Source organism: Dipodomys spectabilis, unplaced genomic scaffold, assembly GCF_019054845.1.
Source record: "Dipodomys spectabilis isolate Male_0828 unplaced genomic scaffold, ASM1905484v1 ptg000149l, whole genome shotgun sequence".
In the NCBI taxonomy this organism is placed as follows: Eukaryota; Metazoa; Chordata; class Mammalia; order Rodentia; family Heteromyidae; genus Dipodomys; species Dipodomys spectabilis.
In genome coordinates, this window is record NW_024870826.1 from 1,186,002 (window position 1) to 1,213,914 (window position 27,913).

The window sequence follows — 27,913 nt, forward strand, 5'->3', positions numbered from 1 at the left end:
ATGGTAACACTCTTAGTCAAAAACACCAGAAATTTTGTGAGAGGAATGAGAACACCACAATAAAAATGTAGACTGAAACAGAAAACAGCATGAAAGTTGAACATTCGTGTTGCCAGATTTCTCTTTATTGACTCATCTTTGATAAAAGTGTAAACAATGCTTTCGTTTGTACCAATTTCTTATAGGTCTCTTAAGTAAATTTCACTCTAGTACCACTAAAACTAACATTTACTTCATGAATACAGAATGTGTTCATTGTGTCCGTACTAAGTAATTATTATGTAATTTAACATTTTCAACAGCTTGTCAAGCTGCAAAGTAGATCCTCATGGAAGATTGTAGCCTCAGAGAACCTGAAATCTCCCAGTTGCTATCTGGTAAAGCCAGTATTTAATCCCTGGTTAATTTGTCGCCTGATCCCATGGTTAACTAATTTAATTGTTTTATTTACTCTCAAGCTGAAAAATAAATTATGATATGTAAATGGAAAATTGGGCTGTTATCATGTAGAATTAAGTGATAATTCCACTTGTACCTTATATTATTTTCAACCTAAAAATACAATAAAAATTTTCACATTTTGAGCATCTATTAGCCCATAGTACATTATTAATTATATTGTATGTAATCTATTGGCTCATTATGCATGGGCATTCATTTTGATATGTCCATATGTGCATAGAGTGTACCTTGTTTAGCTTTCTCCTTTCCATTTTTTTTCCTTCATCCATTCTCCCAGCTTTACAAACAAACCTCAATAAGCTTCATTGTTTCATTTTCATACCTGTAGGAAAAGAATATCTACCATATTTATTTAAAATAAATTTCAGACTTACTATGTTGCTATATCCTTGTCTGATTTCTTGGTTGACTGAAACTTTGTTAATGCCTAAACCATTTAGCTTGCATTAGTTTTCAATATAGCTTCTACTTTATGGAGGTATGAGTGGTAAAGATTTCAGAAAAGCATGTAATTTGCACAAAGTGAGCTATCTACTGATTTTTCAAGGTTATAAGAATAATATGTAAATTGGAGAACAAAATTGGTCTTAACATGTACTTGTCTACAGAAAAGCATGAACAGAAAAGCATAGAAGATCAAGTGATTGGAGTCATTCCTTCTAAAGTTATAGATTTAAGTAAGAGACTCAAGAATAATATGTACACAATTTTTAATTACAGGTTAGTGTAGGAATATTTTTAATCAAAATGATCTGATAGAAAAATGAAAATATCTCCAATGTTTGTATAAAAACAGTTTTATAAATTTTGGGGGTTAAATTGATCCATATTCGCATCTTGACAAAGATATAATCACCAAGCAGGGCACTGGTGACTCACACCTGCAGCTATTCATGAGGCTGATATCTGAGGATCTCATTTCAAAGACAGTGGGGTGGAAAAGTCTGTGAGACTCTATTCTCCAATAAACAACTCAGTAAAAGCCAGAAATGGAACTGTGCCTCACGTGCTAGCTTTGAGCACAAAGATGCGCTGTGACAGCACCCAGCCCCTGAGTTCAACCCCAGGGTCAGGAAGATAGATAGATAGATAGATAGATAGAAAGATAGATAGATAGATAGATACATCACCATTGAGTGATTTATCCTCCTGTTAATATTATTGTGATCTTGCTTCATTCTGACATCATGGTGTACTAAAATACCAGATTTCTTTCTGTATGGATGTGATAAGATTGCTTTGCTTGAGCCTGGGGTACATCTCAATGGTATGGTGCTTGCTTAGCATGTCTGAGGCCCTGGATTTGAGCACTAGCTTTACAAAAAAAAACAGAGAAAAAAAGAAACAGCAAGGGTGGTCAGGCAGGGTAGCTCAAGTGATGGAATGCTTGCTTAGCAAGTGGAAGACCCTGAGTTTATAACCCACTTCTGCCAAAGTGAAACAAATCAATGATGACAAAAATCCTCTAAATAATTTTGTGATGAACATATTTGACAATGTGAGCAAATTTCTTAACACTGTTTGCGGCCTATAGTAATACAAAACATTTTTCCTTAAGTCACCTTCATTTTGAATCTAATATATAAGAAGCTAAATTCAATTTTCTCTAAGATGTAAAAGTAAATAATTCTATAATTTTAAGATAACCAATGAGGAAGACAAACTAGCCAGAAGAAATATTATGGAGTTACTCCACTCTAAAAAATGAATATTTTGGGAAGGGAAAAAACAAATCATTTAAATAAGGATACAGGTAGACCCATTGCAACAATGAGATGTACAAGTCGTTATGTTGAAAAACGAATTTACAACTTTGGGGGGGGATAGGGTGTGTGGAGGTGGGGGGAGTATGGGAAGGGATGGGAAAGGGAAACGATACTCTCATACACACATGCAATGTATCCCAATTAAGCCCACTCTCTCCATTTCTTTAACTCACAACCCCTCCAAACAGCCTCTATCCATAACCAAAAGGAAAACTTTAAAAAATGATCTCACTACAGGAATCTGGCTTGCCTATAAAAAAAAAAGTGAACCCTAATAGGCTCGAAGGAGGAAATTAAATATTCCTGGCACTGAGGGGGGTTTTGCCTTTGTTAAACTGAGCACAGTGACACACGATTGGATGTGAAGAGTTGCTTTGTAGGTAAGCAAGCTAAATTTAGTATGATTCATTTCTAGTACTGTGTTCGATTTAATCTTGCAAAAATCAATAAGCCAGTTATCTTTTTCATTCCCTCCTGAATATCTGCCTCATGCCATTAATCTGAGTTTTGTGGGCACAGTAGCTTAGATGGATGCTATCTTTAAAGCAATAAGATGGCTCTTCCTTTAACTAATCTCTTTGCTTGGGAAACATCAGAACTTCTTCTTTCTTGAGGCACCATGAAGACATAGGTAATGCCTAGTGTCTTATGGCCCAGATATTCTCTATGGTCTGCAGAAAGATGTCATGCCAACTCTGCTTTTGTTCTTCAGGGAAGTAATATCATTTGTGGAAATGCAGAGGGAATATGGAAACTCCTAGCTACTGGTGTTAGAGATGAAGATGAAACAATTAAGAAATAAGCTACTTATAAGCCAAGTTTCATTGTGCCATCCACTGTTTATTATAGTGTTTATCATATGTCAGAATCAAAATTAAACATGCATGCACTAACATTTTTACATCTTGCATTTTATTTTAACTCTATATTTCATAACAAAAATGTAATTACATTACAAAGACAAATAAGAACAGCATAAGTTATTTGCATCAGTTGAGAAGGGTTCTCTGGTATAGAGAGTTCCCAACACATAGGAAGTCTCTTTACTAGCTTGTCACAGGTGGCTCATGTCTGTAATCCTAGCTACTCAGAATGCTGAGATCTGAGACTCACAGTTCAAAGCCAGCCCTGTCAGGAAAGTCCGAGAGGCCCTGATCTCCAATAAACCACTAGAAAACCAGAAATGACTCTGTGCCTCAAGCGGTAGAGCACTCACTTTGAGCGGAAGAGCTCAGGGATAGTGCCCAGGCCCAGAATTCAATCTCCACAACCAAGAAAAAAAAAAGAAAGAAAAAAAAAAGGAAATAAAAGCTCTTTACTTATGATTATGGGTTACCAGGAGAAAAAACAAGGCTTGACAGGATACTGGAAGGAGTTAGTTGGGTATCTCCAGATAAAGGAATTCTTAGTAGCATTCACAAAACTCACATTTCCATTTTCGAGATCAAGAAACACACCAATGCGGCCCACTGGTCTCTCTATAAAGTAAGGAAGCAATGGAGCAGTGGTAAAGATACTATAATGAATGTTCCCCTTGCCAGAGAAAAGAAGAAAAATGTCCTCAGATTCATTCAGAATAAGGTTGCTCCCTATTGCTGAATTTCTGAAGACGCCCACAGCCCAGGTGGAGAAGCCTTGGACACTGAGCTCCCAGTAATGTTTCCCAGAGCTGAACTCTTGGATTCCTGAAAGAGCAACATAGTTGGATTCTTCATGATTCTGAATCAAATGACAATAGGTGATCTCCACTCGATAATGGTTGAGGTTATCCATCAATCTAGGAATGGGAGGAGGGCTGAGCTCTGGCTTCTTCAGCTGGGGCATGAAGAGCAAGGCACTCTCGCATCTTTCCAGGGTGTCTTCTAAATGCCGCAGGAGTTCCAGGTCTAGCTTTTGGTAGGTTTTCATCAGCTCCTGATATATGTTTCTGAGGTCACTGCTTTTCTGAAGCATTTGGGTTTCCATTGTCCTGAGTTGCAGAAAGATGACTCTTCCTTTCTCTTTGAGTATCTCCGAAAGTCGTATTTCCTCCTCCCGGAGACCCAGATGCAGTGCTGAATAAAAATCTTTGGTCATCTCCCTGTGTAGATTCATGTACCAAACCCACTGGTTGATGATGTTCCTCTTCTCGTATATATTGCTCTGGTTTTTTTGTATCTTCTCCCATATAGTGTCCATTTCCTTTAAAATAATCTTTCGTTTGTCTGCAGCAATACAGTCGACAGGTTGGTGTCTGTGAGCCTCATGTTCCCGAGATGGGGAGCAGTGAGGACACAGCAGGCTCTTGTCCACTTCACAAAACATCTGCTTGGTCTCCTTGTGTGTGCAGCATGTATGCTCCTCGGAGCTCAGGAATTGTCGGAGGCTGATTTGTCGGCTGATGGACACCAGACTCTGTAGGGCAATGTTGGTTTTGAGCTCTTCTTGCTGAGAGGGTTGCCTGCACACAGGGCACCTGGCTGGAGTCTCAGCTTCTTCCCAGAGGAGGCGCAGACACGGTCGACACAAACTGTGCCCACAGTGGATGGTGACTGGGTCGATAAAGGTTTCCATGCAGATGGGGCATCTCAACTCTTCCTGGAAGGCTTGGGCAATGTCCCACTCCATCTTTCCAAACAAAGAGGATGGAGAGAGCTGATTCTCCTGCTCTGGTCCTCACCACTGGCAAGCTCTCTCCAAGTGCTGTCCATGGCAAGGCGGTGGGATGTGCGGAATAGCTTGATTCCCTAGTTCCATTTTTTTACACTTGGGGTGGGAGGGCTTAGAGAAGGGTGTGTAGAGAAGGGTGTGCAATTCATTTCCATATCAATTGGAATTGAGATTAAAAACAAGGCCCCACCCTTTTACTGTTGCTTTCAGTGAATTTCTGGTACAAGTTGTGTTTGTCCTTGTTATAACTATGCTCCGAACAACCATTGGAGTATCAAAGTTTATCTGATTTGGAAAAGGGAAGTGGAATCATAGATCAACCAAGGGGGAAGCAATGCAACAGTGATACTCACTAGACACTGTGTTAGAAATGAGCTTTACAACATGGGAGGGGGCAGTCACGAGAACCGAAAGCAGGAGAAAGGGAGGGGATAACACCTTAGGAAAAGAAATATACTTGGTACCTTTTGTTTGTTACTATAACCTTTCTGTGCATCACCTCTATAATAAAATAAAATAATGGTAAGAAAAGAAAAAGAAAAAGAAAGGAAGAAAAAGAAAGAAATAAAGGACAGAAGAAAGAAAGAAAAAAGAAAAAGAAAGAAAAGAAAGAAAGAGAATAAAGAATTGTCTCAGCAAGACAGAAAATATTTCTAGGTGTACCATCAACCAAAAATCGTCAAGCAAACACATAGAACAGGCAGGCTGCTCCCCTATTTATCCTGACTGCCGCAGACCCTGCCCCTCTGCTCAGATTGGCCAAGCTCAGGTTCACAATTTGCTCAATATTGGCTAGTTTAAATAGGGTAAAATATATTTACATAAGGTGACTTTGAAATGTGGTGAAGGGTACACAAGAAATCTCAAAATATACCCACACCCTCTGCTATTTCCGGAAGAGTCTAGGGTGTGTCTTAATCCCATCATGTAAAGAAACCTATTTAAGACCAAAGCAGTTCCTCTTTTACTCAACAGGAGCCAAACCATCAGACCAAAGCAGGAAATTTTTAGCAAGGTTCTCTGACAATTCTCTTCTCTCTCTCTCTTTTTTTTTTTACTATTTTTTTCTTTTAACTATTTTAATACTAGTCTCCATGTGATTTAATTCACAACACCCAATTAAAAATATTTTCCAATCCCAAGAATGAGAGATTTTAGAACTGATACCTGCACTCTTGCAGAGCAAGAAAGCCACTTCTGAACTTTTAATTTGTGGTCCTATACAACGTAGTATTTTTCGAGGTGAAATTACAAGCTTTTTAGAACACATGCTCTTCCCCCCTTTTCCTGCTAGAATAATATCAGGAGTGGTCCAATTTTCCCATGCCATCTTGCTAAATGAATTCAAATGTCCTTGGCCTTAATGTCACCAGGAACTCCTCCTTGAATCCTGAAAACATCTATGTAAACCTGGAGTTCCAGTTGAAGAGTTCCTACTTTTTGAAATACTAGGGTGAAAGGATTGAAGACGCCTTTTTCTCCCAGGTCAAGCAAAACACCAGGTGAGTGCTCTCGTGCTTGACTGTGAGTGATTCCAACCTGGTCTTATCAGAAAAGTTCCCTGCCGGACGCAGAGCGTTCTATTCTGAGCCTGACCAAGAGCACACGCCCTTGGCCCCTCTGGGCCCCCAAGAGACCATATTATGCTTCGTATTTTCTGTTTGCTTGTTAAGACCAAGATAAACCTGAACCCTACTCCACCAACTTGCACAATATTCTATCCTGCTGGACGGTTTGTCTGCCCCTCCTATGTTGAAGACCAAGTTGGGCCTGTCGGTATTTTCTTTTTCCTAACACAGGTTCAGCTCCATTTGTTCAGAAAAGCCTGAAGAAAATGTGCCCCACAATACTACTGGATATCAGCTGTAGCAATTCTGAGAGGTGGAACTTTCACATCTCCTCAAATGCCTGGCTTTCACTCTACCCAGATATATTTCCCAGGGACTCGACTTCTCCTACCCTGCCTAGCAAGGCATGGGGTGAAGTTAACATTATGGGACAGGAACTTAACCAACTGATGTAGCTTTAATTGATCATGGGAGACAACAGTGAGACTGTGCTTCAGGACTTGTTACCCTAAGACATCTTGCCTTGGAAGCAGAGTTTCAGGCACACTGTACTGACAGGATCTGTGGTCCATCATGGAGACAAGGGGGACAATATGAGTTCTTGCCCTACCTGTATTTAAAGGGTAATTAGAATATTTTATGCATTGCAACCAGGCATTTGTTTGACCAGACCCATTTTCAACAGTTATTTTTAGGAAACTGAGTTATGAGGGAGTCAGAATAAAGAAAGAACAGACAAGTAACTCAACACACTAGATGAACTTTAATGGAAAGTTGAACAGTAATGCCATGGTCACACACACACACACACACACACACACACACACACACACACACACACACACACGTATAAATATATTAAGAAACTTACAATATCGTGATTTTCTCCTAAGACTATCCTCTTTTAGGCTCCCTATATTTGAGTGTCTAGAATCCTGTATCATTTGTCATATCCCATTCTGCTTTTGTTTGTTTTTTTTGGGGGGTACGGTTGTGGGGCCTGAACTCTGGACCTGGGCACTGTCCCTCAGCTCTTCAGCTCAAGGCTAGCACTCTACCATTTTAGCCACAGCTCCAATTCCAGCTTTTTTCTTTTTGCTTATGTGGTGCTGAGGAATCGAACCCAGGGCCTCATACATGCAAAGCAAGCGCTCTACCACTGAGACACCTTCCCAGCCCCCCATTCTGTTTTAAGTCTATCTTTCATATATCACGGAGAATATGTGGCATTTCTCTCTCTGATCTTGGCTTTCTTCACTTAATATGATTTGTTCTAGTTCCACGCCATTCCTGATGGATGAGGCTGTGTAAAATTCCATTGCATAGAGCTACCACATTTTTTTTGCATCCATTCATCTATTTTGGGGCATCTGCGTTGTTTCCGTATCCTGGCTCTTTTGAATAGTGTGGCAATGAACATGGGTGTACAGGAGTATTTATCATATTGGGGTTCATGATGCTTAGGGTAGATGCCTAGGAATAGTGTGGCTGGGTCATACAGAAGGTCTGTGTTGAGATTTTGGGGAACCTACTGACTGCTTTCCACAGTGGTTGTATTAATTTACATTCCCATCAACAGTGAAGTAGGGTTCCTTCTCTATCTCCCTGCCAGCATTTGTTGTGGTCAGAGTTCAAAGTATTCGCCAGTCTAACTGGGGTAAGATGATATCTCAGGGTTCTTTTGATTTGTATTTCCTTTTTGGCCAGGGATGATGAATATTTCGTTATGTGTTTTTTTTGTTGTTTGTTTTTTGTTTTTATTTTTTTGGCCACACTCACCCCTTCTGAAACGTCTCTCCTTAACTCCATTGCCCATTTAGTGATTTGTTTATTAGGTTTGGGAGGGGTTATTTCTTGAGCAAAATGTATTTGTTGAGTAGTAGGCCTTTGATATATTGCTGGTAATGATGTTTTCCCAATTGGTTGGCTGTCTTTCTAGATTATTAGCTATGTCCTTAGCTGGTCAGAAACCTTTTTTTCAATGTAGTCCCACTTGTTGAGTCACTCTCCTATCCATTGTGCCCCTGGGACTCTATTCAGGAAGTTCCTGCCTGTCTGTACCTATGAGTTTTCATGTCATTTTACAGTACTTTAGAGTTTTGGGTCTGACGTAATCCACTTTGAATTGATGTTAGTGTGTGGTGACAATTAGGGATAAATTTTTAGTTTTCTGCATATGACTGTCATGTTTTCCCAACACCAATAAGAGGCTATTTTTTTTAACTGTTTGCCTTTGGCTCCTTTGTTGAATATGACTATAAATATGTGGTTTTATGGCTGCATCTTCTAATCTGTTCCTTTGAGCTATTGAGATGATCATGCGATTCTTGACCATGGCTCTATTGATGTGATGAATTACATATATTGATTTAGCTATGTTAAATCTGAAAGGAATCCTTCAGATCCATCCCAGGGGAGGATGTGGAGGCTGGAGGCAAGCAGACACAGGAGAAAGATTATTATAAGGTTATTAGAGGGGGCATATTTCCAAGGAGAGGAAGCACAAGGCATCAGTTCCACTCCAGGTAGCTGGAGTGTCTGGGGGCAGGAAGTGAGGTAGGTGCATGCTCAGGTGAATCTGGAAAGAGAGAGGGAGTGGCCAGCTGTTTGGCCAGAACTCCAGAGCAGGGCGGTGCTTAGGTATGTGTGGTGCTGAGGAAAAAATATGGGGATAATACTAACAAAATCAGCCTTCATCTTTGAGATGAAGGCTACTTAGTCATAATGTAAGATGTTTTTTAGCAGTTTCTAGATTTTTTTTGGCTAATATTTTATTGAGGAGATCTGCATTAGTGCTCATCAGAGAAATTAGTCAATTGTTGTCTCTTTTTTTTTTTTTTTTTCAGAGCCTTACCTTATTTTGGGATGAGTATGATATTGCCTTCATAGAATTAGTTTGGGATTACTCCCTCTACATCTATTTCCCGGAAAAGCTTGGGGAGTATTGATATTAGTTCACCTTTAAAAGTCTCACAGAATGCAGTGGTTAGTCCATTGGGCCTCGGCTTTTCCTTGTTGGAAGACTTCTGATTACTTCATCAATCTCCTTGTATGCTATTTGTTTGTTTAGTTGTTTAGTTGGTTCAGTTTAGGCAGTTAGTATGTTTCTAGAAATTCTGCTTGGTTTTCCTTCTTTAGTGAGTGTAGATTTTGAGTGTAGTCCTTTATAATTATTTGGATTTCTTGGGTGTTTGTCATAATATTACCTGTGGTGTCTCTGATCTTGTTTATATAAATTTCCTCTCTTCTTTTTATCATTAATCTCACAATTAGTCTGTCAATTTTATTAATTTGTTTTCCAAAATATTCCCAGCTTTTTGTTTCATTGATTTTTTTCTTTTTGGGTCTGGTCATGGGGCCTGAACTCCGGGCCTGGGTGCTGTCCCTCAAATCTTCACCTCAAGGCTAGCACTCTACCATGAGCCACAGTGCCACTTCTGGCTTTTTTTCTGCTTATGTGGTGCTGAGGAATCAAACACAGGGCCTCAAGCATGCAAGGCAAGTGCTCTACCACTGAGCCACCTTCCCAGCCCTTGTTTCATTGATTTTTATGGATAGTTTTTTTTTTAGTTTCTGTTTTGTTGATTTCTGCCCTAATTTTTGCTATGTATCTCCAGTTAGTCACTTTAGATTTGAGTTTTTCTAGCAGTTACAATTGCATCAGGAGGTTATTTACTTTAATGTTTCCATTTTTTTCATATGTACAATTAGTGCTATGACCTTTCTTTACAACATTGCCTTTGTTCTATCCCAGAGGTTCCATTGTGATGTGTTTACATTTTCATTGAGTTGTAAGAATATTATAATTTCTTCCTGAATTTTTTCTGTGACCTGGGTGTTAGTCAGTACTGTGCTGTTCAATCTCCATGTTTTTGAGTAATTTCTAAAGTATGATTTGCTCTTAATAATTTGATTGATTCCACTGTGTTTGGATATAATAGTAGGATTTATGCCAATCTCCTTGTATTTGCTGAGGTTCTTTGCATGTGTGATCTATGTTTGAGAATGTTCCATAGGCTGCTGAGAAGAAGGTGTATTAGGTCATTGTTGGGTAGAAAACTAGATGTCTGCTAAGTCCATTTTTATTACTGTGTCATTTAGTTCAGAGGCTTCTTTGTTTATATTTGTTTGGTTGATGTATCCTCTGAGGAGAGTAAGGTGTTAAAATCTCCCAATATTATTGCATTTGAGTCTATTTTGTTCGGTAAGGCTGAGAGTATTTGTTTAACCTGTTTAAGCACTCCGTTGCTTGGTGCATAGATATTGACCACTCTGATTTCCTCTTCATGCATCAATCACTTTATTAGTATGTAATGTCCTTACTTGTCTCTGTATTTATTTTAGTAAGTCTACTTATCAGATAGTAATATGGCTACTCCTGTTTTCTTGCAGGGTACATTTGAATGGAAGATCTCTTTCCAACGCTTTGCTCACAGTTGGTTTTTATCTTTGGCTGTGAGATTGGTCTCTTAGCAAAATCAAATGAATAGATCTTTTACTTTTGATCCAATCTGCTTTTCATTTTCTTTCGTTGGGGAATTGAGTCTGTTAATGTTTAGGGTTATTATAGAAATGTGTCAATTTTCTTGCCATTTACTTATTTTCCTGTATTTTGTTTCTTTTCTTTTCCCGTGCTTACTAAATTTGTCTTGTGGTGGCTTCTGTCTGATATGTTTCTTTCATTTTCTTTGTTTTTTTTTCAGATTGTATTCCTCCCTTTAGAATTGTTTGTAATGCCAGTTTGATGTTCATGACTTCCTTTAATCTTTGTTTGTCATGGAAAGTTTTAGTTTCTCTGTCAAATATAAATGATTGCTTCAATGGGTCACAGTTTGGTTTGGCAGTTGTTGATTTTCAGGATTTAGATAATATCATTCCAGGCTCTCCTTGCATTGAGGGACTGTGTAGAGAAGTTCGCAGTGATTCTCATTTTATTTCCATTGTAATATATGTCCTTCTTTGATTTTAGAGCAATTAAAGCCAATTCCTTGCTATTCAAGTCTAATATTTTTACTATGATGTGTCTAGAAATATTTCTCCTTGTATCCTGTCTGCTAAGGGTTCTATATGCTTCTGTTTGTGGGTGAGATTTTCTCTCTTAAGATGGGGAACTACTCTGTTATTATACCAAATAGGTTTTCCATGCCTCTATTAAATTATGCTCCCTCGTTGATTCTAATTATGCATAGATTTAATTTCTTGGCTGCTTTGGCCAAATCTTGGATTTCCCTTTGGAATGTTCTAAGTGTTTTCTTAATTGTGAAAATATCATACAGAGGGGTTACAATTACATGGGCAAGATAGTGAGTACATTTCTTATCAAGCATTGTTGCCTCCTCCTTTGTTTCCCCTTTTATCCCTACTCCTCTCCATCCCCCCATCCCACGGCAAAGTTGTAAAAAGTTCGTTTTTCGACATAACGTCTGCCTTTGACTTTCTGTTCCAGTTCTTCTGATTTCTTCTTGACTCCTGATATGCTATTTTCCATTTCACTTATTCTGTTAACTATGACTTCTACTGGTGTTTGCATTGTGGAAAATGAGCCCTTTATGCTATTAATATCAGTTCTCCAAGTATTAATTTCATCTGTTAATGAAGGGTTTACTGTGTTTTTTATTTTCTTTGTCGGTCGTGGGGCTTGAACTCTGGGCCTAAGTGCTTTCTCTCAGCTGTTCAGCTCATGGCGAGTGCTCTACTACTTGAGCTACAGCACCACTTCCAGTTTTCTGGTGGTTTATTGGAGATAAAATTTCAAGGACTTCCTGCCCGGTCTGGCTTTGAACCATGATCCTCAGATCTCAACTTCTTGAGTAGCTAGGATTACAGGCAAGATCTGTTGATGCCTGGCTTAAGAAATCTTGGAATTCCTTTGTCATGTGTTCTTTCTTTTTCTTTTTTTAAATTTTTTACCAGGGGAGAGCACTAATGTCATTCCCACTACTGCAAATTATGCAATTGAGTTTCCCACTTTGGGGAAATCACAAGGCTCAGCACATCTGTAGTGCAATGGATAATCCTCGCCCTGGGAAAACCACCTTCGTGATCATGGTATCTCCCCTACCAGGTAAATATTCATGTCTTCCTTCTCCTATTGATACTTTCACATTTCCCCCTTTATTTCTTTGGCCAATTCCATCATCATTTCTTTAATGGTTCTTTTGTCCTCCATCTCTTCTTCACTTTCACTGGGGTCCTTCCCTGGGTTGTTGTTAGATTTGGGATTTGGTTTGTTGTCCTGATAGTCCATGAATCATGTCTTCTTTCATTGTGATTTACACATTTGGGTCCTGGGATTGTGGGGGTCGTGACCTGAGCTTGGCCTGCTCACACCAGAATGATGTGACAGCCCTCACTTGCCCCGGGCTAGTTGACACTGGGTAGGCCAGCCCATGCCAACAAGCACATGTGCATGCGTTGTCTCCAGCTGGCTGAGAGGAGCATGGTCCCGTCTGCAGTGGGGGATGGCAAGGTTAGAATCGGGACTTCAGGAGGGTTGGGCTACCCACATGGGCACAAGATTTGTTTGTGCCTTGGCCCTGGGTTGGGTCTGTCCCCACAAGTGGTCTATGCTTGGCCTCCTATGGCTGGTGGGCACATGTGCATGCTTGATGTATCTGAGGATGAGATCTACCAGAAATTGTTCCATTGGAAATGTCTGCTGCACAATTATGGAAACAATAGATTCAAGACTCTGAGAGACAGGCATGAGGTTTGTGGAAAGGCAGGCACCCTAGAGGGGAACTCTCTGCTAGCAGCTACAGCGTGATTCCTGGGCTTCTGGTAGGGGCCTGTGAATGCATGAGTTTGGGCTCCTGATTGGGGATTGCTCTACCAGCGCCAGCAGGTGCTCACGATAGGGGGTTGCTTCTCCTATAGCTGGCACTCATGTTCACTTAGCAACTGCAGCTGATGAAATGCTTCTCCTGCAGCTGCCATTCAGAAGCCTTTCATGGTTCCTGAAGGGAGAGGCTCTGTGGGTGCAGGGACGTTTGCTTTCAGACCAGCATTGTTATCCCCTGATAGCCAGGACTGTTGAGGACACCGAGTCCTGGCGCCCAGCACGTGTGAGTCCCTAGGACCTCCTGCTGGAATCCAACATGTGGGATGTGGGCAGTGAGGAAGGGCTCGGACTTCTTTGACATCTTCAAGTGTAATGTTCCTTCATGGGTTGGAGGGAGAGGGGTCCGTGTCACGATCTGTGGGTAACCACCAGCTCTGATCTCCTGTGGGACGGGAGGGCTTCACCCCAGCAGAGAACTGGTTGTGAGGATGACCAGCAGTGCTGTGGCAGACCTCTGTGTCTTTGCGAGGAACTCTCAGGTTGGCTCCCATATCCTGGACAGACATGGAGCTGCTCCTGCAGCTCTTCTGTGTTAGTTGTGGGCTGAGCCATGGTGACAGGGGAGCTCTCTGGGTATGGGTGTTGTGGGGCCTCACCTCTGGTCTCTTCTGGGTATGGCGTTGTGGGAGTATTCTGTGTTTGGATTCTGCAGTCTGCTGTTAGTTATGGAGCCAGGGTAGCCACATGTTGTTTTCCTAAACTTCTGTATTTACCCTTGTTTTATAATGAAGTAGGGATATTAGGTCAAAGTAACATTGTTTTGTCCTCACCGTCATCATGGAGTCTGGATGGGTCTTGGAGGCTTTTTACCCAGCGCTAAAAAGCCTAGAGGGAAAACAGGCCATTCTGGGAATATTGGTGTCATGCTGCTGGGTCCCTAGAGAGCTCTGCTACATAGAATGCTCGACCCTGATTGCTCCCCTAGATGGTTTGTTTTTGTTGGGCTTGGGTCTTTACCCCAAACATGTGATTATTTTGTCTTTACAAACTTTGTGCAAGCTACATTATAGTCTGCAGGTCTTTTAGACATGAGTCCTTCTGCAGTCACCTGCTTTCTAATAAAGATTCTCAATTTGAGCTCTCAAAGTCTTGCTTGTCTGTTTCTCATGAACCAATTCCCATATAAAAATTTTAATGACTATTTCCAGTTGAACATTCCACATCAGTCTTAACCATAGCAGGTCAGATACTCTCTTTCTCGGGCTTTGTCTTGAAGAGAATGCTGTTTTACATTCCTCTGTCTCTCTGTCATCACAGAGAGCAAGTAGCTTTTTAACCAGGTGTCAAATCCCCATTTCAGGCTTTTAAAAGCAATTTCTTACCTCCAGATCTAGAAGACACAGACCACTGTCTTCCCTCAGAAGCTCTGGTGACCCAAGTGTAGCAAATCCATCCTTTTCTGTGGTATGAAGTGTCTTATCAGTGAATAGCACTAGATCAGCTGGAATTTCATCTTCTTTTAACTCTTGATCAGGATGTAATCTTTAGGCTTACATTAGTATTTGGAAACTCAAGATGTGGAGTCAGCAGTCCTTGTTGCCTTGAGGGATGAAAAGGCTGAGGAAATACTGAACACATGTTTTTAGTGGAATTGAGAGTGACCAAAAGACCAGTACAGATAAGGAAGACCATCAATTTGAATCCTGGGTTTTCCTGCCCTGAGATGATCCTTTAAGACCTAAAATCCCTTGGCACACATATGTTCTGATAATATCACACATATCTGTGTCTCCCAATGGCTCTGGCCTATGTTCCGTAGTGGAGCTTCTATCTGAGAGCTAAAGGCAAGAGCTAGCCATATGGCATGCGTTGGCATCTTCAGGCAAATATTACCCTGTTTCTCTGCACTCAATCTCTTGTGAAAATCTGTTCCACTTACCACAAACCCACTGGAGATTTCTTGCACGATCCAAGGTTGATTTACCAATATTTTAACAGACTCCTCTCATTAATAAGCTGAAACATGAACTATCATAATTTCATCAGGAGAATAAGCACTGTTTAAATTAATCTCTCAGCCCACATTTCCCAAAGATATATATCACATTGAATGCATATATATAGTCCATATACATTGTTCCCTTTTTTCTTTTAATATCTTTAAAGTCTGGTTCAGGGCAAACAATTCACAAGTCTGTGTAAAGTAGTTATTATGCAATCTCTCCAATTTAACTCTTAATTTAACAGAGGGAGGATAGACTAGGAAAGATAAGGTGAGTGGCAGCCAGGGATTTAGAAACAGGGTATTTAGAAAGATAGCACTATCTCCGTTGTTTTAAACCTTATACTCCTTAATCAGGTGTAGTTTTTACACCAGGGGAAACAAAATAACAAGAACTTCTTTCTACATATGACCTTGCCTGCTGTCCCCAATTGGTGTGCTCTAAAAGCTGAGAATGGACATCATAGAAAAAAGACGTATCCTGGAGAAGGAAACACTTGGAAAAATGGCTCCTCCTGGCAAAAAAAAAAATTGCTTATCATGAAATATGGCTACTGGGCCTAAGTAATGCCATTTTGTCCTCATTACTGTTAGGAAAATGAAGGAGAATGAAAAAGGATTAGAGTGGATTCTCAACAGGCTAAAACTGTTTATTGCCAGTGAGAAGCACAGATCTTCCAGTGATTGTGTGGATTTGGGGTTTGGTTATATGGGCCTTAACAAAGAAGCCGAAGACAAAAAAAAAAAAAAAGGTTATGGTCTCTTGGGTGTTCAGGGCAGTATCCTTGGCCAGGCCTGGAATAGATACTGCTTGGGTTGGAGACAAGGACAAATTGTAGGCTATGGTCTCTTGGGGGTCAAGACTTGGACAGACACAGAATGGAATGCTCTGCCTAGGGTAAGTGGGCTTTCAGCTAAGCCAAGGTTGGAGTGGCCTGCTTGCAGATGGGCACGTGAGTCCCCACTTGGTGTTTTGCTTGACCTGGGGAAATATGGCAGGAGTCAATCCTTCAGTTGCATCTTGACACCTTAGTAGGTAATAGGGAAATTTCACTTCGAAGAACTATAGATTGGGCATAGGCCATTCTGAAACCTTTGGGTATATCACGGATTGTTAGGCTCTGGGAAGTCTCTACTCCTGTTTATTACCCATAGATAACTATTATAACCACCTTGAACATGCTCTAACTGCTCCCTTACTCCCTAACTGACCTGTTTTTCTTCTGTAAACACACCTTATTAATCCCCATACCATACAGCATTTGCCTTGATGTGGTTTTTGTCTTTATAAGTTTTATGCTAGCTACAAAACTGCAAGTTTTGGTGGGGGAGGGGATGAGTCTGCTTGCAGTTGCTGGCTTTCTAATAAAGACTCCTGATTTGACCCCTCAAACTGTGGCTTCTCTGTATCTCACCATATAAGACTTAGAAGCCACAGCCAAATCCCAGTGCCAAGGGGCTACTTAGGTTCCTTGAAGCCACTGGTGGACAGGAACTGCACACAGGAGATAACTTTTGAGATATCCCAAGGCCCCATGGACTCTCCACTGCTCAGAAAGCCAGACTCTGGATTCCTCCCACACCACTAAATCTTTTTGGAATCATTCAGCCGATCTCCAGAGGTGAGTATGATTCTGCTTCCGATTCTGAAGATCCATCTATCTGGACTAGGTGGAAGTGGATCGCTTGTAGTCACACCCTCCTCCCCCTACCTCCAACAGCCTCTCTAAGGCTGAAATGTCAGAAAAGAGTTTTGGATTTTTCAGGAACTGGTACCAGTCTGCTGTATAAACTCTTATCTTCTGTGACTTTGTTCTTTGTTTTGTGCCTGTTGGTGAATTTTCTTCACTCCTATTTTTCCTTGCCAGACCTTTGGTGAGTTAATTCCTTTCACTTGTCCTTTGGTGAGTTAACTTGTTTGGTTTGCCTGAATTTGGTTTTTGGGGACTATTCTTTGTCAGATGGTCTGGGCCTGACAAGAACATTCATTCGATCTCGCAAGACATGTGAGGTCCTTTTGTCTGTCTGTTCCATGCATCCACTGTTCTTGCATCTCAGTCTCTAGAGATATAGTTCGTCCCATAGTAAGACTACTGTCCCCCAATGTCTGCTTAAAGACTTAATAAAAGACAGTTTAAGAAGAAAAAGTTAACCTCTCTGTGTAATATAATGTGGCTTTAATATAAGTTGATATAAAAAGTGCTCTAGTCTAAAAAATGTGGTGAAACACAGACTAAGGCCATTGTTTAAAATACCTGGTTAAAATTGTGGAGACTATAAAAATAGCTCCTAGCAAATTCAGAATCCTTTGTGAGTCAAAATGCCCACTTTGGGTGTAGGATGTGGGTCATTAGACCCATCTTAAGCTTCTATAATATTTATAAAATAATTTGGGAGAAGTGTCTGTCTCTCCCCTGAGGAATCCCAGTAGGGCACTTTCCCTCCCCTAGTAATTTTTGCAGGCCCTCAAGATTAAGGACCTTCTAGGAAGTATTACAAAGTCAGTTCATATGCGAGTGTGTCTCATTACCAAAATTGTTTTAAAAGTTTTCTATTCTTTGTAATCTGTTTAAGACTAGAGATTGTGTTGAATTCTGTTTGTGGTTGGTTATTGGAAAAAGTTCATCTTTGTTTTCTAGCTGACCATATGGTTCTATATTGCTAGCAGCCTAATGACAGAACTTAGAACACAATCAGCTCAGAAATTTATTGCAATAAAGACTAAAAAATCCTATGCCACAGAGAGTGGAAATATCAAGAGGCCAACAAGAAACACAAGATCTACTAAGAACAAAATATTAAGAAAGACAACAATAAGAACTCAACTTTACATTAGCATGCTGTATTTAACACTTTTTCCCAAGGGACTAATAGGGAAATGACCAAAGGAGCCTTCTTAACTCAGTCTTTGTTGCCTTGCTCTCTGTTCTATTTCCATTTTTGGCAGGTTTCTAGGCCTAAGATTTCTGGTGCACTCAAACTTCTTTACTGGAGTTTTCTTGAACACCTTCCCTACTCTAGGTTTCTTGAAAAACCTTACACCTAATCTTCCTTATTGGAGGTTTATTATACAACAAAACCTGGAGATTACCTTGCAAACTAGATGCTCAATCTCCCAAAGCTAGACATGCCTCACAAACTAGATGCCAAATCTCCCAAAGCTGGAGTCATGTTGTAAATTAGATGCTTAATTTCCTAGATCCCCAAGGAATACTGTACCAATCAAGGGTGTTGGTGTTTCTTGCCTTGCTTCATGCACGATTTTGCTTTGTTGCCATGGCACTTGCTAGAGTTCCCTTTTCCTGAGAAGTCAGGCCTGGAACTCTTTAATGCTTTGCTTGCTGTTAAACTTAGGTATAAGTTAGACCTATTTATCATAATCCTCAAACTGTGCTGTCCATTCAGTCACACCTTCCACCACTGTCTTCTTGCCCAGGTGATCCCATTTTCACTCTCCAAGTTCTTCCCCTTTAGGGATTATTTGTCCACTTCCCACTGATCAGAAAACTTTCTAAGTGTTTACCATCAATTCTCAGGAAGGCCAAGTACTTTTCCTTTCTTGGGTATTCTTCTTAAACTTAGATCAGAGTTTGATGCCAATAAACCTCATTATAAATTGTATTACACTAACTAAAATGATTCCTTTGATTATTATATTTTGGCAAGACTGGGATTAAACCCTGAGCTTCATACTTACTAGGCAAGAATTCTATAATTAATCCATGACTACAGCACTTTTGTGCATTGATTATTTTCAGATAGGTCTTAATCTTTGACCAGGTCTCTATAACATCTATAAATCTCCCACTTTACATTTTTTGTCTTAGATGAGACAACTCCCACGCCCAGATTCTTCCATTGAGATACTGTCTCACAGTCTTTTATGTTTTCTGGTCTGGAATTATGAACTTTCTATCTAAGCCTCCTTCATAGCTGGAATATCAAGTGTGTGCTACCACATCGGGCTGTTGATTGAAAGAAGGACTCATGAAAATTTTGCCTCAGTTGTCCTTAAACCATTATCCTCTCGATCCCACAGTAGCTGGGATTTCAGGTCTAACCCACTCCACTAACATCTCATTCAAAAAAAGTCATTCTGAATGTCCTTACACAAGTGCATTCTTTCCTTTAAGTCCAATTCTGTCTGAATCAGGGTTGTACCCCAGTATTTGTGTATTTTGAGTAGAAATTCTATCATATCTTCACTTCCTCGTTTCTGATAATGAACAAGGTTGGAACAAATGAATATTTACATATCAATTTAAACTTACCTAATGAATTTTCACAAAATTAAAAATTATATATATTTAAACTTATATTTAGGTGTGTTATAGTGTAAATATATTACTATTAGTATATAATTATATATTGTATACATATTATATACATATTTAATTACACACTGCACAAATTTCTATATATACATTTGCATTAAAATAATGAAATCCATTCTAAGATGTTTTATATTTGGACTATGATTTATAACTCTCTAAAAAATCATTGTCTCAATATTTTAACAACTATTCTTTGGCTATATGAAAACAAATATATCTATATCTTTGTTTTATATTTTTGATGGTAATAGTATTTGAATTTAGGGCCTCATGGTTGCTAAACCAGCATTTTATCCCCTCACCCTCCTTCCCCCTTTTTTTGGTGCCTGTCCTGGGGCTAACCTCAGGACCCAGGCACTGTCCTTGAGCTTTATTCTCAAGTCTAGCTTTCTACCACTTCAACTCCACTGCTGGCTTTGTGGTGTTTGATTGGAGATAAGAGTCTCACAGGCTTTCTTGCTTGGATTGTATTTGTACCTCAATCCTCAGCCCTCAGTTTCCTGAATTGCACAGATTAATCATGAGCCACCAGTACCTAGCTTCTCCCAGTTTTTTTAGCCCAGCCTCTAGCTCTTTTTTGCTTTAGGTATTTTGTAGGTAGATTTTGCATTTTTTTCCCAGGACCAACCTCAGATTAGGATTCTCCTACTTTAGGTCTCCCAGGAAGAAGTCCATGCTACCCCACTTGGCTTGGTTATTGAAATGGGGGCCACACTACACTCTCTTAGCCCAGCTTCAAAATTCACCTCTTCAATCTCTGTCTCCCTTGTAGCTGAGATTACAGGTATAAACCACTTCTCCATTACTAAAAATAAATCCTTCCTTTTGATTTAATTAGACTAATTCAACTTCTTTTATAAGTTTTGTTCAAATAGTTGACCTTTAGGCCAGCTGTGCAACAATAAGCCTCATAATTCATGTTTTTAAATTTTCATCTTATGTAGTTTAGTAGGCTGGCTCTGTATCTAATAGTTTTCTCTGGGGTTTCTGAATTGTTTTACCAAGTATATACCCACAGGAATATTTTCACAAAAGATACATGCAGGGAAAACTTTCTGAATAGAATTCTGACATGAAATTTTTTCTTTCTCCCACTTGAATTTAATAAAGCATGAAATTCTAGAGAAAATTATCGTCTTTCCTCAGGGAGTTTTAGTATTAAATAAGACTGACAAGCTATGTAGACGAGAATGACTTTTCCTAAATATTTTAAGGATTCCTTCTCTTAATTTTGGATGGGAAGCAGAATAGAGCATATCTGGCTTTGTATCTTTTCCTCAGTCATCAAGGCTTTTCAATGTGAAGATGTCTTTTTTGTTTCCCCTAGTTGGAAAATATTTTCCAAATTCTGGATAATAATAATTTTCGATATATGTCCTATGTCTTTTCATTTGCTAACGTGATTCAGACTGATAGCTGTCATTCTGAGTTCTGAATTGCTCTTCAGTCTCTTTGCTTTCTTACTGTGTCTTTAAATTCTGTTATTTTACCATAGACAATTTCATTTTATAAAGTGTTTCAATTTTTAATCGTCAATAATGTTTCTTCTTAGCATGGTGTCAATGCCTGATGCCTGTAATCCTAGCTACTCAGGAAGCTGAGATCTGTGAATTGTAGTTTGAAATCAGCCCAGACAGAAAAATCTGTGAGAGTCTTATTGACCATTAACCAGCAAAACCTAGAAGCTGAACGAATGTTTAAGTGGTAGAGTACAAGCCTTGAGGACAAAAGTTAAGCAATACTTTCAGGTCCTGCATTCAATTTCCATTATCAACATCACAGAAAATTTAATGCTGCTTCTTTGAACACCAACAACCAATCTGTTCTTATTTTATATATTTCTTTCCAAGAACTAACATTTTTTACAGTCACTTTTTCCTCTTTCAGGATACTTTTTTTTCCATGGCTTATTACTTTTGATGAATTTAAATTATTTCAATTTTGCATTTATAATGAATAATTGGTTTGACTAACATAGGTAGCTTTCTGATTTTACTTGCCATCCATTGCCTTTTTAACTCATGTGAGTCTCTGGGTAGATTATTTCCCACATCTTTTAGTTAAAGTAGACTGGTACTCAGTTCAGTCTTCTCCAGTTGTCCAAGAGTGGAAGGGGTTGTCTGCCATTAAATCTCGATGTCAAGTCTAAGAATTTCCAGGACAATTATTTCAGTATGCTAATGAATATTTTTCTATCTCCACATTTTTATGGGAGCGGGGCTGGTCCTGGGCTTGAACTCAGGGCCTTGGCTCTGTCCCTGAGCTTGTCTGTACTCAAGGCTAGAGTCTACAATTGAGCCACGGTGCATTTCCAGCTTTTTCTGAGTAGTTTTTTGGAGAGTCTCATAGACTTTCCTTCCTGAGCTGGCTTCAAACTGTGATCCTCATATCTCAGCCTCTTCAATAGCTAGAATTACAGACGTGAGCCATCGGTACCCATGTAAATAACACTTTTAAGTTCTCTTTGGACTTAGAGACTTTGCATGACTATAGGACTTTCAACTCATCACTAGATGTGGAAAGGCGTCCATGTGTAATGCTTAGGGAAGAACACATCAAGAAAGAGCAATAGGTAGCACAGAACCCAAATTAGCCAAATCTAGAATCCAAACTAGGAACAAAATTGTCTGAATAACCATAAAATCTTTGAGCCCCTTTGTTCTGAGTAGCTTGTTTAGGAATCCCTTGGTATTTGGATGTTTTTCTCTTCCTGAAGGTAATAGTCCAGGATGAAAAGTTTTCATATATTAAAGACAAGTAGTTGTCTAAGGTAACACATACTCTTTCCTTGAACACAGTGATCTAGGGAAGAACCAGAGAGATTTAAATCTCCCGTTTGAATAGTTTTATTGTCAATACATCTTGGAAAATAGTCTGTGGAATGTTGATTTTTGTTTTGCATTGCAAATGAAAATACTTGCATTTTAGGTGTCTAGTCATGTGAAAACAAAATTAAAAATTCGATATTATATGTAAAGACATTGAAAATATTGTTTAAGGTAGCTTCGGAGAAGTCCTGTGCAGAAATTCAGGGAGAATTTAATGAATGGAAAGACCTCCGTCTTCTCTCTGCCATGCTCTGGCCACGTGGACTTCAGGGCCTCATTTCTTTCTACTCAATGAGCTTTCGAGTCTGCTTCATAAAATGGGGTTCCTGATGCTCAACTCACAAAATTATTGGGGAAAGAAAGGGAAATGAGAAATGGAAAATACTCAGTAGGATCATCGTATATTATTAGGGTTTCTTTATTCTGCATTTTCCACTTTAATTCTTCCTAACATGCAATCTAATTGATAAATCATTTTAAGTTTCTTAAATTATTAATTGCTTCAAATTTGTTAGCAAGTTTTACAATTTTGTGATAATTATTCTATTAACGCAGATGGTCTATGGTGGATCATGCCTATAACCTTGGTACTCAAGAGACATAGATCTGAGTATCACAGTTGGAAGCCAGCCTGAGCAAAGAAGTCCCACTGATACTCTTATTTCCAATTAACTACTCAAAAACTGGAAGTAGTGCTGTGGTTGAAGTTGTAGGGTACTAGCTTTGAGCACAAAGAGGCTTTGGGACAGCACCAGACCCTGAGTTCAATCCCCACAACTGACAAAAAAGTAATGAAAAACTATTTAAGCATGAACAAATTTCATGGACAAACTGAACCTAAAGATTAGAAAATCTATGATGGAATTGGAATTAGTCACCGTGGGAGAAAGCTGTGTTATTTCAGTCCACAGCTAAAATCAATGGAGAAACAGTGAGTTGAAGCCATCCTGACCTTTGTTCAGCCAAATTTCCAACATGGACTGTGAGGTTCATTGCTTTACAACTCAACAGAAAAGAGACAGCCTGGTGTAGGGGATTTGGTGCTTTCTGTGTGGACAGAAATCATGATTGATTTCAGGCCATCAGTGTGATGTTATTTGGTCCAAAGAAATCTTGCCATTAGCAGCATGTGGAAAAGCTACGAGCCAAGGATAGCCTAGCTCAGTCTTTTGTTAAATGCAAAAACGTGAGCAAGTCCATTGGAAGCCATAAAAGGAGCTGCCTTTTCAACTCACATAAAAACACACTATAAAAGTCATTGTTTGAAGCTAAATATTAAGTTAATCAGTCAAGCAGTTAATGAAACGGACAATAAAAATAAATTGATATGTTGTGGTCTCAATCTTAAGACTAAAAATTATGTTTAGTAAACAAAGAAATACAGTTGGTAATATATGACCTTTTCTCCAAAATAGATGGCAAAAATTTGTGTGTGCATGTGTGCTCTGTGTGTGTGTGTGTGTGTGTGCTGATCCTGGGGCTTGAATTCAGGACCTGGGTACTGTTCTCAAGCTTTTGTATTCAAAGCAAGTGCTCTACCACTTGAGCCATACCTTCACTTCTAGCTTTTTGGTTGTTAGAGATAAGAGTCTCATAAACTTTTCTTTCCTGTGCTGGCTCCAAAGTGAGATCCTCAGATCTCAGCCTCCTCAGTAGCTAAGATTACGGATGTGAGCCACTGGCACTAGGCTCTGATAAAGATATTTCTATGTCGGAGAAATCCATGAGAGTCACAGCTTCTCTGGATTTTGTACTACCATGAAATAATTTTCAAAAAGAAATGCATGAGAGATGATTTGCAGATCTGTTGTCTCACTTGATTTCTAGCACCAATTCTTCAAGTAACAGTGATTCCTCTTTATGTAAGCAAAATAATGGGCTCATCAACAAGATAAATAAAAAGCCCATGGATTGGGAGAAGATCTTCACTAGCCATACAACAGACAAGAGTCACATATCTAAAATATACATAGAGTTCAATTAATTATATCTCCTACATAAAACCTTCAAATAAACAACCACCCCATTACTGATTGGGCTAAATAATTAGAAAGAGACTTCTCTGGAGAGAAAATAAGAATAGAAAACAGATATATGAAGAAATGTTCAACATCTCTTGCCATAAAAGAAACGCAAATCAAAATCACCTTGACTTCCACCTCACCCCAGTTAGAATGGCCATTATCAAGAAAACAAATAATAATAGATGCTGGTGAGAATGTGGCCAAAAGGGAACGTTACTATGCTGTTGATGGAATTGTAAAGTGGCTCAACCACTCTGGAAAGCATCATGGAGGTTCCTCAAAAGATTAAACATATAAATCCCCTATGATTCAGCAATCCCACTCCAGGAATTTATCCAAATTATCACAAGCAAGGCCACACTAAAGCTAACATAACATTGCAGTATTATTGACCATAGCTAAGGTATGGAACCAACCCAGATGCCTTTCAATAGATGAATGGATCAAGAAAATGAGGAATATATGCACACTGGAATTCTAGACTTCCATCAGAAAGAATGACATTGTCCTATTTGTAAAGAAATGGAAAGACTTGGAAAAAATCATTTTAAGTGAAGTGAGCCAGACTCCCAAAACATAGGCTCCATGGTTTCCCTCATTTGTAACAATTAGATTATGTCTAGGATAGTTCCTAGCACAGGAACACACTAGCTCAGTAGCTATGGACATAGGACCTTATAAAATGATGCCTATCAAAATGAACTCCAAGATATAGAAACAAGAGATCTATTTTTTGTGTTGACTTTGCTGATATCAATGTATTATATCAAGTTTTTCTTCTTCTTTTCTTTTTTTTTCCCCCTTTGGTTTTTTTAAATTTAATTTTATTTTATTTGTGAACATACTGTACAGAGGGGTTACAATTACATGGGCAGGATAACGCATACATTTCTTAGCAACCATTGCAGTCTCTTCCTTTGTTTACCCTTCACATCCCTGCCCAACCTCCCCCCACCCCCCCATCCCAATCCTTCCCCTTCCCCACCGCTCCACACAGACATTGTAAAACTCGTTTTGGACATGACAACTTGTAATTCTCATTGTTGCAACAGGTCCACCTGAATCCTTAAACGAATTGTTTTTCCCCATCTCCTCCACAAGTTATACTGCCATCAAATATAGTGAAAGCAGGGGTTATACTGTGCGGGAAGGGCATACAAAGCAACAAAGAAATAATCTTATAAATGCGTTAGAAACACATGCATGAAAGAAAAAACATTAAAATACAGATCTAAGTGTTCATTTTCCTAACATCACATAATCTGAGCTTTTCCGCTTGACTCATACATATACTAGATATTGCAAATAAGGGAAACCATGGGACCTATGTTTCTTTGGGCCTGGCTTACTTCACTTAATATAATTTTTTCCAAGTTTTTCCATTTCCTAACAAATGTGGAAATGTCATTCTTTCTGATGGAGGCATAGAATTCCATTGTGTATATATACCACATTTTCTTGATCCATTCATGTACTGAGGGGCATCTTGGTTGGTTCCATATCTTAGCTATGGTAAATAATGCTGCAATAAACATAGTTGTGCTGGTAGCTTTAGTGTGGTCTTGTTTGTAAACATTTGGGTAAATGCCCAAATGTGGGATTGCTGGGTCATAGGGGAGCTCTTTGTGAAGTCTTTTGAGGAACCTCCATACTGCTTTCCAAAGTGGTTGAACAAGTTTACATTCCCACCAACAATGAAGTAAGGTTCCCTTCTGTCCACATCCCCTACAGCATCTGTTGTTAGAGTTCTTGATTGTAGCCATTCTAACTGGAGTGAGGTGGTATCTCAAACTTGTTTTGATTTGCACTTCTTTTATGGCTAGGGAGGTTGAGCATTTCTTCATGTGTCTATTGGCCATCCTTCTTTCTTCTTCAGAGAAGTTTCTCTTTAAGTCTTTCGCCCACTTATTTATTGGGCAGTTGATTCTTTGAGGATTTGTTGTTGGGGGATTTAATTTTTTGAGTTCCAAGTACATTTTAGATATGAGACCCTTGTCCGTTGTATTGCTAGTGAAGATCTTTTCCCAATCCATGGGCTTTCTATTGATCTTGCTAGCTATGTCCTTTGCCATGCAGAAGCTCTGCAACTTTATGCAATCCCATTTGTCCAACCTTTGTTTGATTTGTTGTGTTTCCGGGTCTCTATTCAGAAAATTTCGGCCTGAGCCAAGGAGACCTAGGGTTTCTCCTATTCCATCCTGTAATGTTTTCAGAGTGTCTGCTTTGACTTCGAGGTCTTTGATCCATTTGGAGTGGATTCTGCTGCAGGTTGATATATAAGGATCTAGCTTTAGTTTTCTACAAATAGTTAACCAATTTTGCCAGCACCGTTTACTGAAGAGGCCATCTTTCTTCCATTCTATTGTTTTAGCTCCCTTATCGAAGATTAGATGGCTATAGGTCTGTAGGTTCATTTCTGGGTTTTCAATTCTTTTCCATTGGTCCTGAGGTCTGGTCTTATGCCAATACCAAGCTGTTTTGATTACTATGGCTTTATAGTAGAGTTTGAAATTTGATATTGATATTCCTCCAGCAGTGTTCTTTCCATTGAGGAGCGTTTTTGCTATTAGGGGTCTTTTATTGTTCCATATGAATTTTTGGATTGCCTCTTCTATTTCCTTGAAGAATGAGGTTGGAATTTTGATAGGTATCACGTTGAATTTGTAGATAGCCTTTGGAAGTATTGCCATTTTCATGATGTTAACCTTTCCAATCCAGGAGCATGGGAGGTTTTGCCATTTTTTAAGTTCTGTGTTGATTTCCTTTTTCAAGATTTTAAAGTTTTCATCATAGAGGTCCTTCTCTTCTTTGGTTAAGTTAATTCCTAGGTATTTTAATTTTTGTGATGCTAGTACAAATGGAGATGCTTTCCTAATTTCAGCCACACTTTTCTCATTGTTGGCATACAGAAAAGCTATTGATTTTGGGGGGTTAATTTTATAACCTGCTACTTTGCCAAAGTTTTGAATCAGCTTGAGTAATTTGGGAGTGGAGTCTATGGGATTCTTTAAATACAAGATCATGTCGTGTGCAAAGAGGGAGAGTTTTATTTCTTCTTTCCCTATTTGGATCCCCTTTATGTCTGCATCTTGTCTTATTGCTGTAGCTAGGCATTCTAATACTAGATTGAAGAGAAGTGGAGATAGTGGACATCCTTGTCTTGTTCCTGATTTAAGTGGAAATGGCTTTAGTTTTACACCGTTAAGTATAATACTGGCTGTAGGTTTGTCATTTACAGACTTTATTGTATTGAAGAATGTTCCATGGATTCCTAATTTTTCCAAAACCTTCATCATAAAGGGGTTTTGGATCTTGTCGAATGCTTTTTCTGCATCTATTGAGATAACCATGTGGTTCTTATCTTTGCTCCTGTTGATGTGATGCATAATATTAATTGATTTGCGTATATTGAACCAGCTTTGCATCCCTGAAATGAATCCTGTTTGATTGTGGTGTATGATTTTTTGGATGAATTGCTGAAGTCGGTTGACAAAAATTT

General features: G+C 39.1%; 1 protein-coding gene and 1 non-coding gene across 2 annotated transcripts; both read right to left on the bottom strand.

Moving 5' to 3' along the window:
* Positions 1–3,560: 3,560 nt before the first annotated feature.
* Positions 3,561–4,835, bottom strand: LOC122118397 (tripartite motif-containing protein 43-like). The gene has a single exon (XM_042692365.1). It carries the CDS (start codon positions 4,833–4,835, stop codon positions 3,561–3,563), a length of 1,275 nt encoding a protein of 424 aa, XP_042548299.1.
* Positions 4,836–12,356: 7,521 nt separating this feature from the next.
* On the bottom strand, positions 12,357–12,517 carry LOC122118399. The gene has a single exon (XR_006149341.1). It is a non-coding gene; the product is annotated as a U1 spliceosomal RNA (small nuclear RNA).
* Between the last annotated feature and the right edge of the window lie 15,396 nt (positions 12,518–27,913).

What these genes read in the sequence shown, in the direction of transcription:
- LOC122118397 (XM_042692365.1), bottom strand. Translation starts at nt 4,835, where the DNA reads ATGGAGTGGGACATTGCCCAAGCCTTCCAGGAAGAGTTGAGATGCCCC.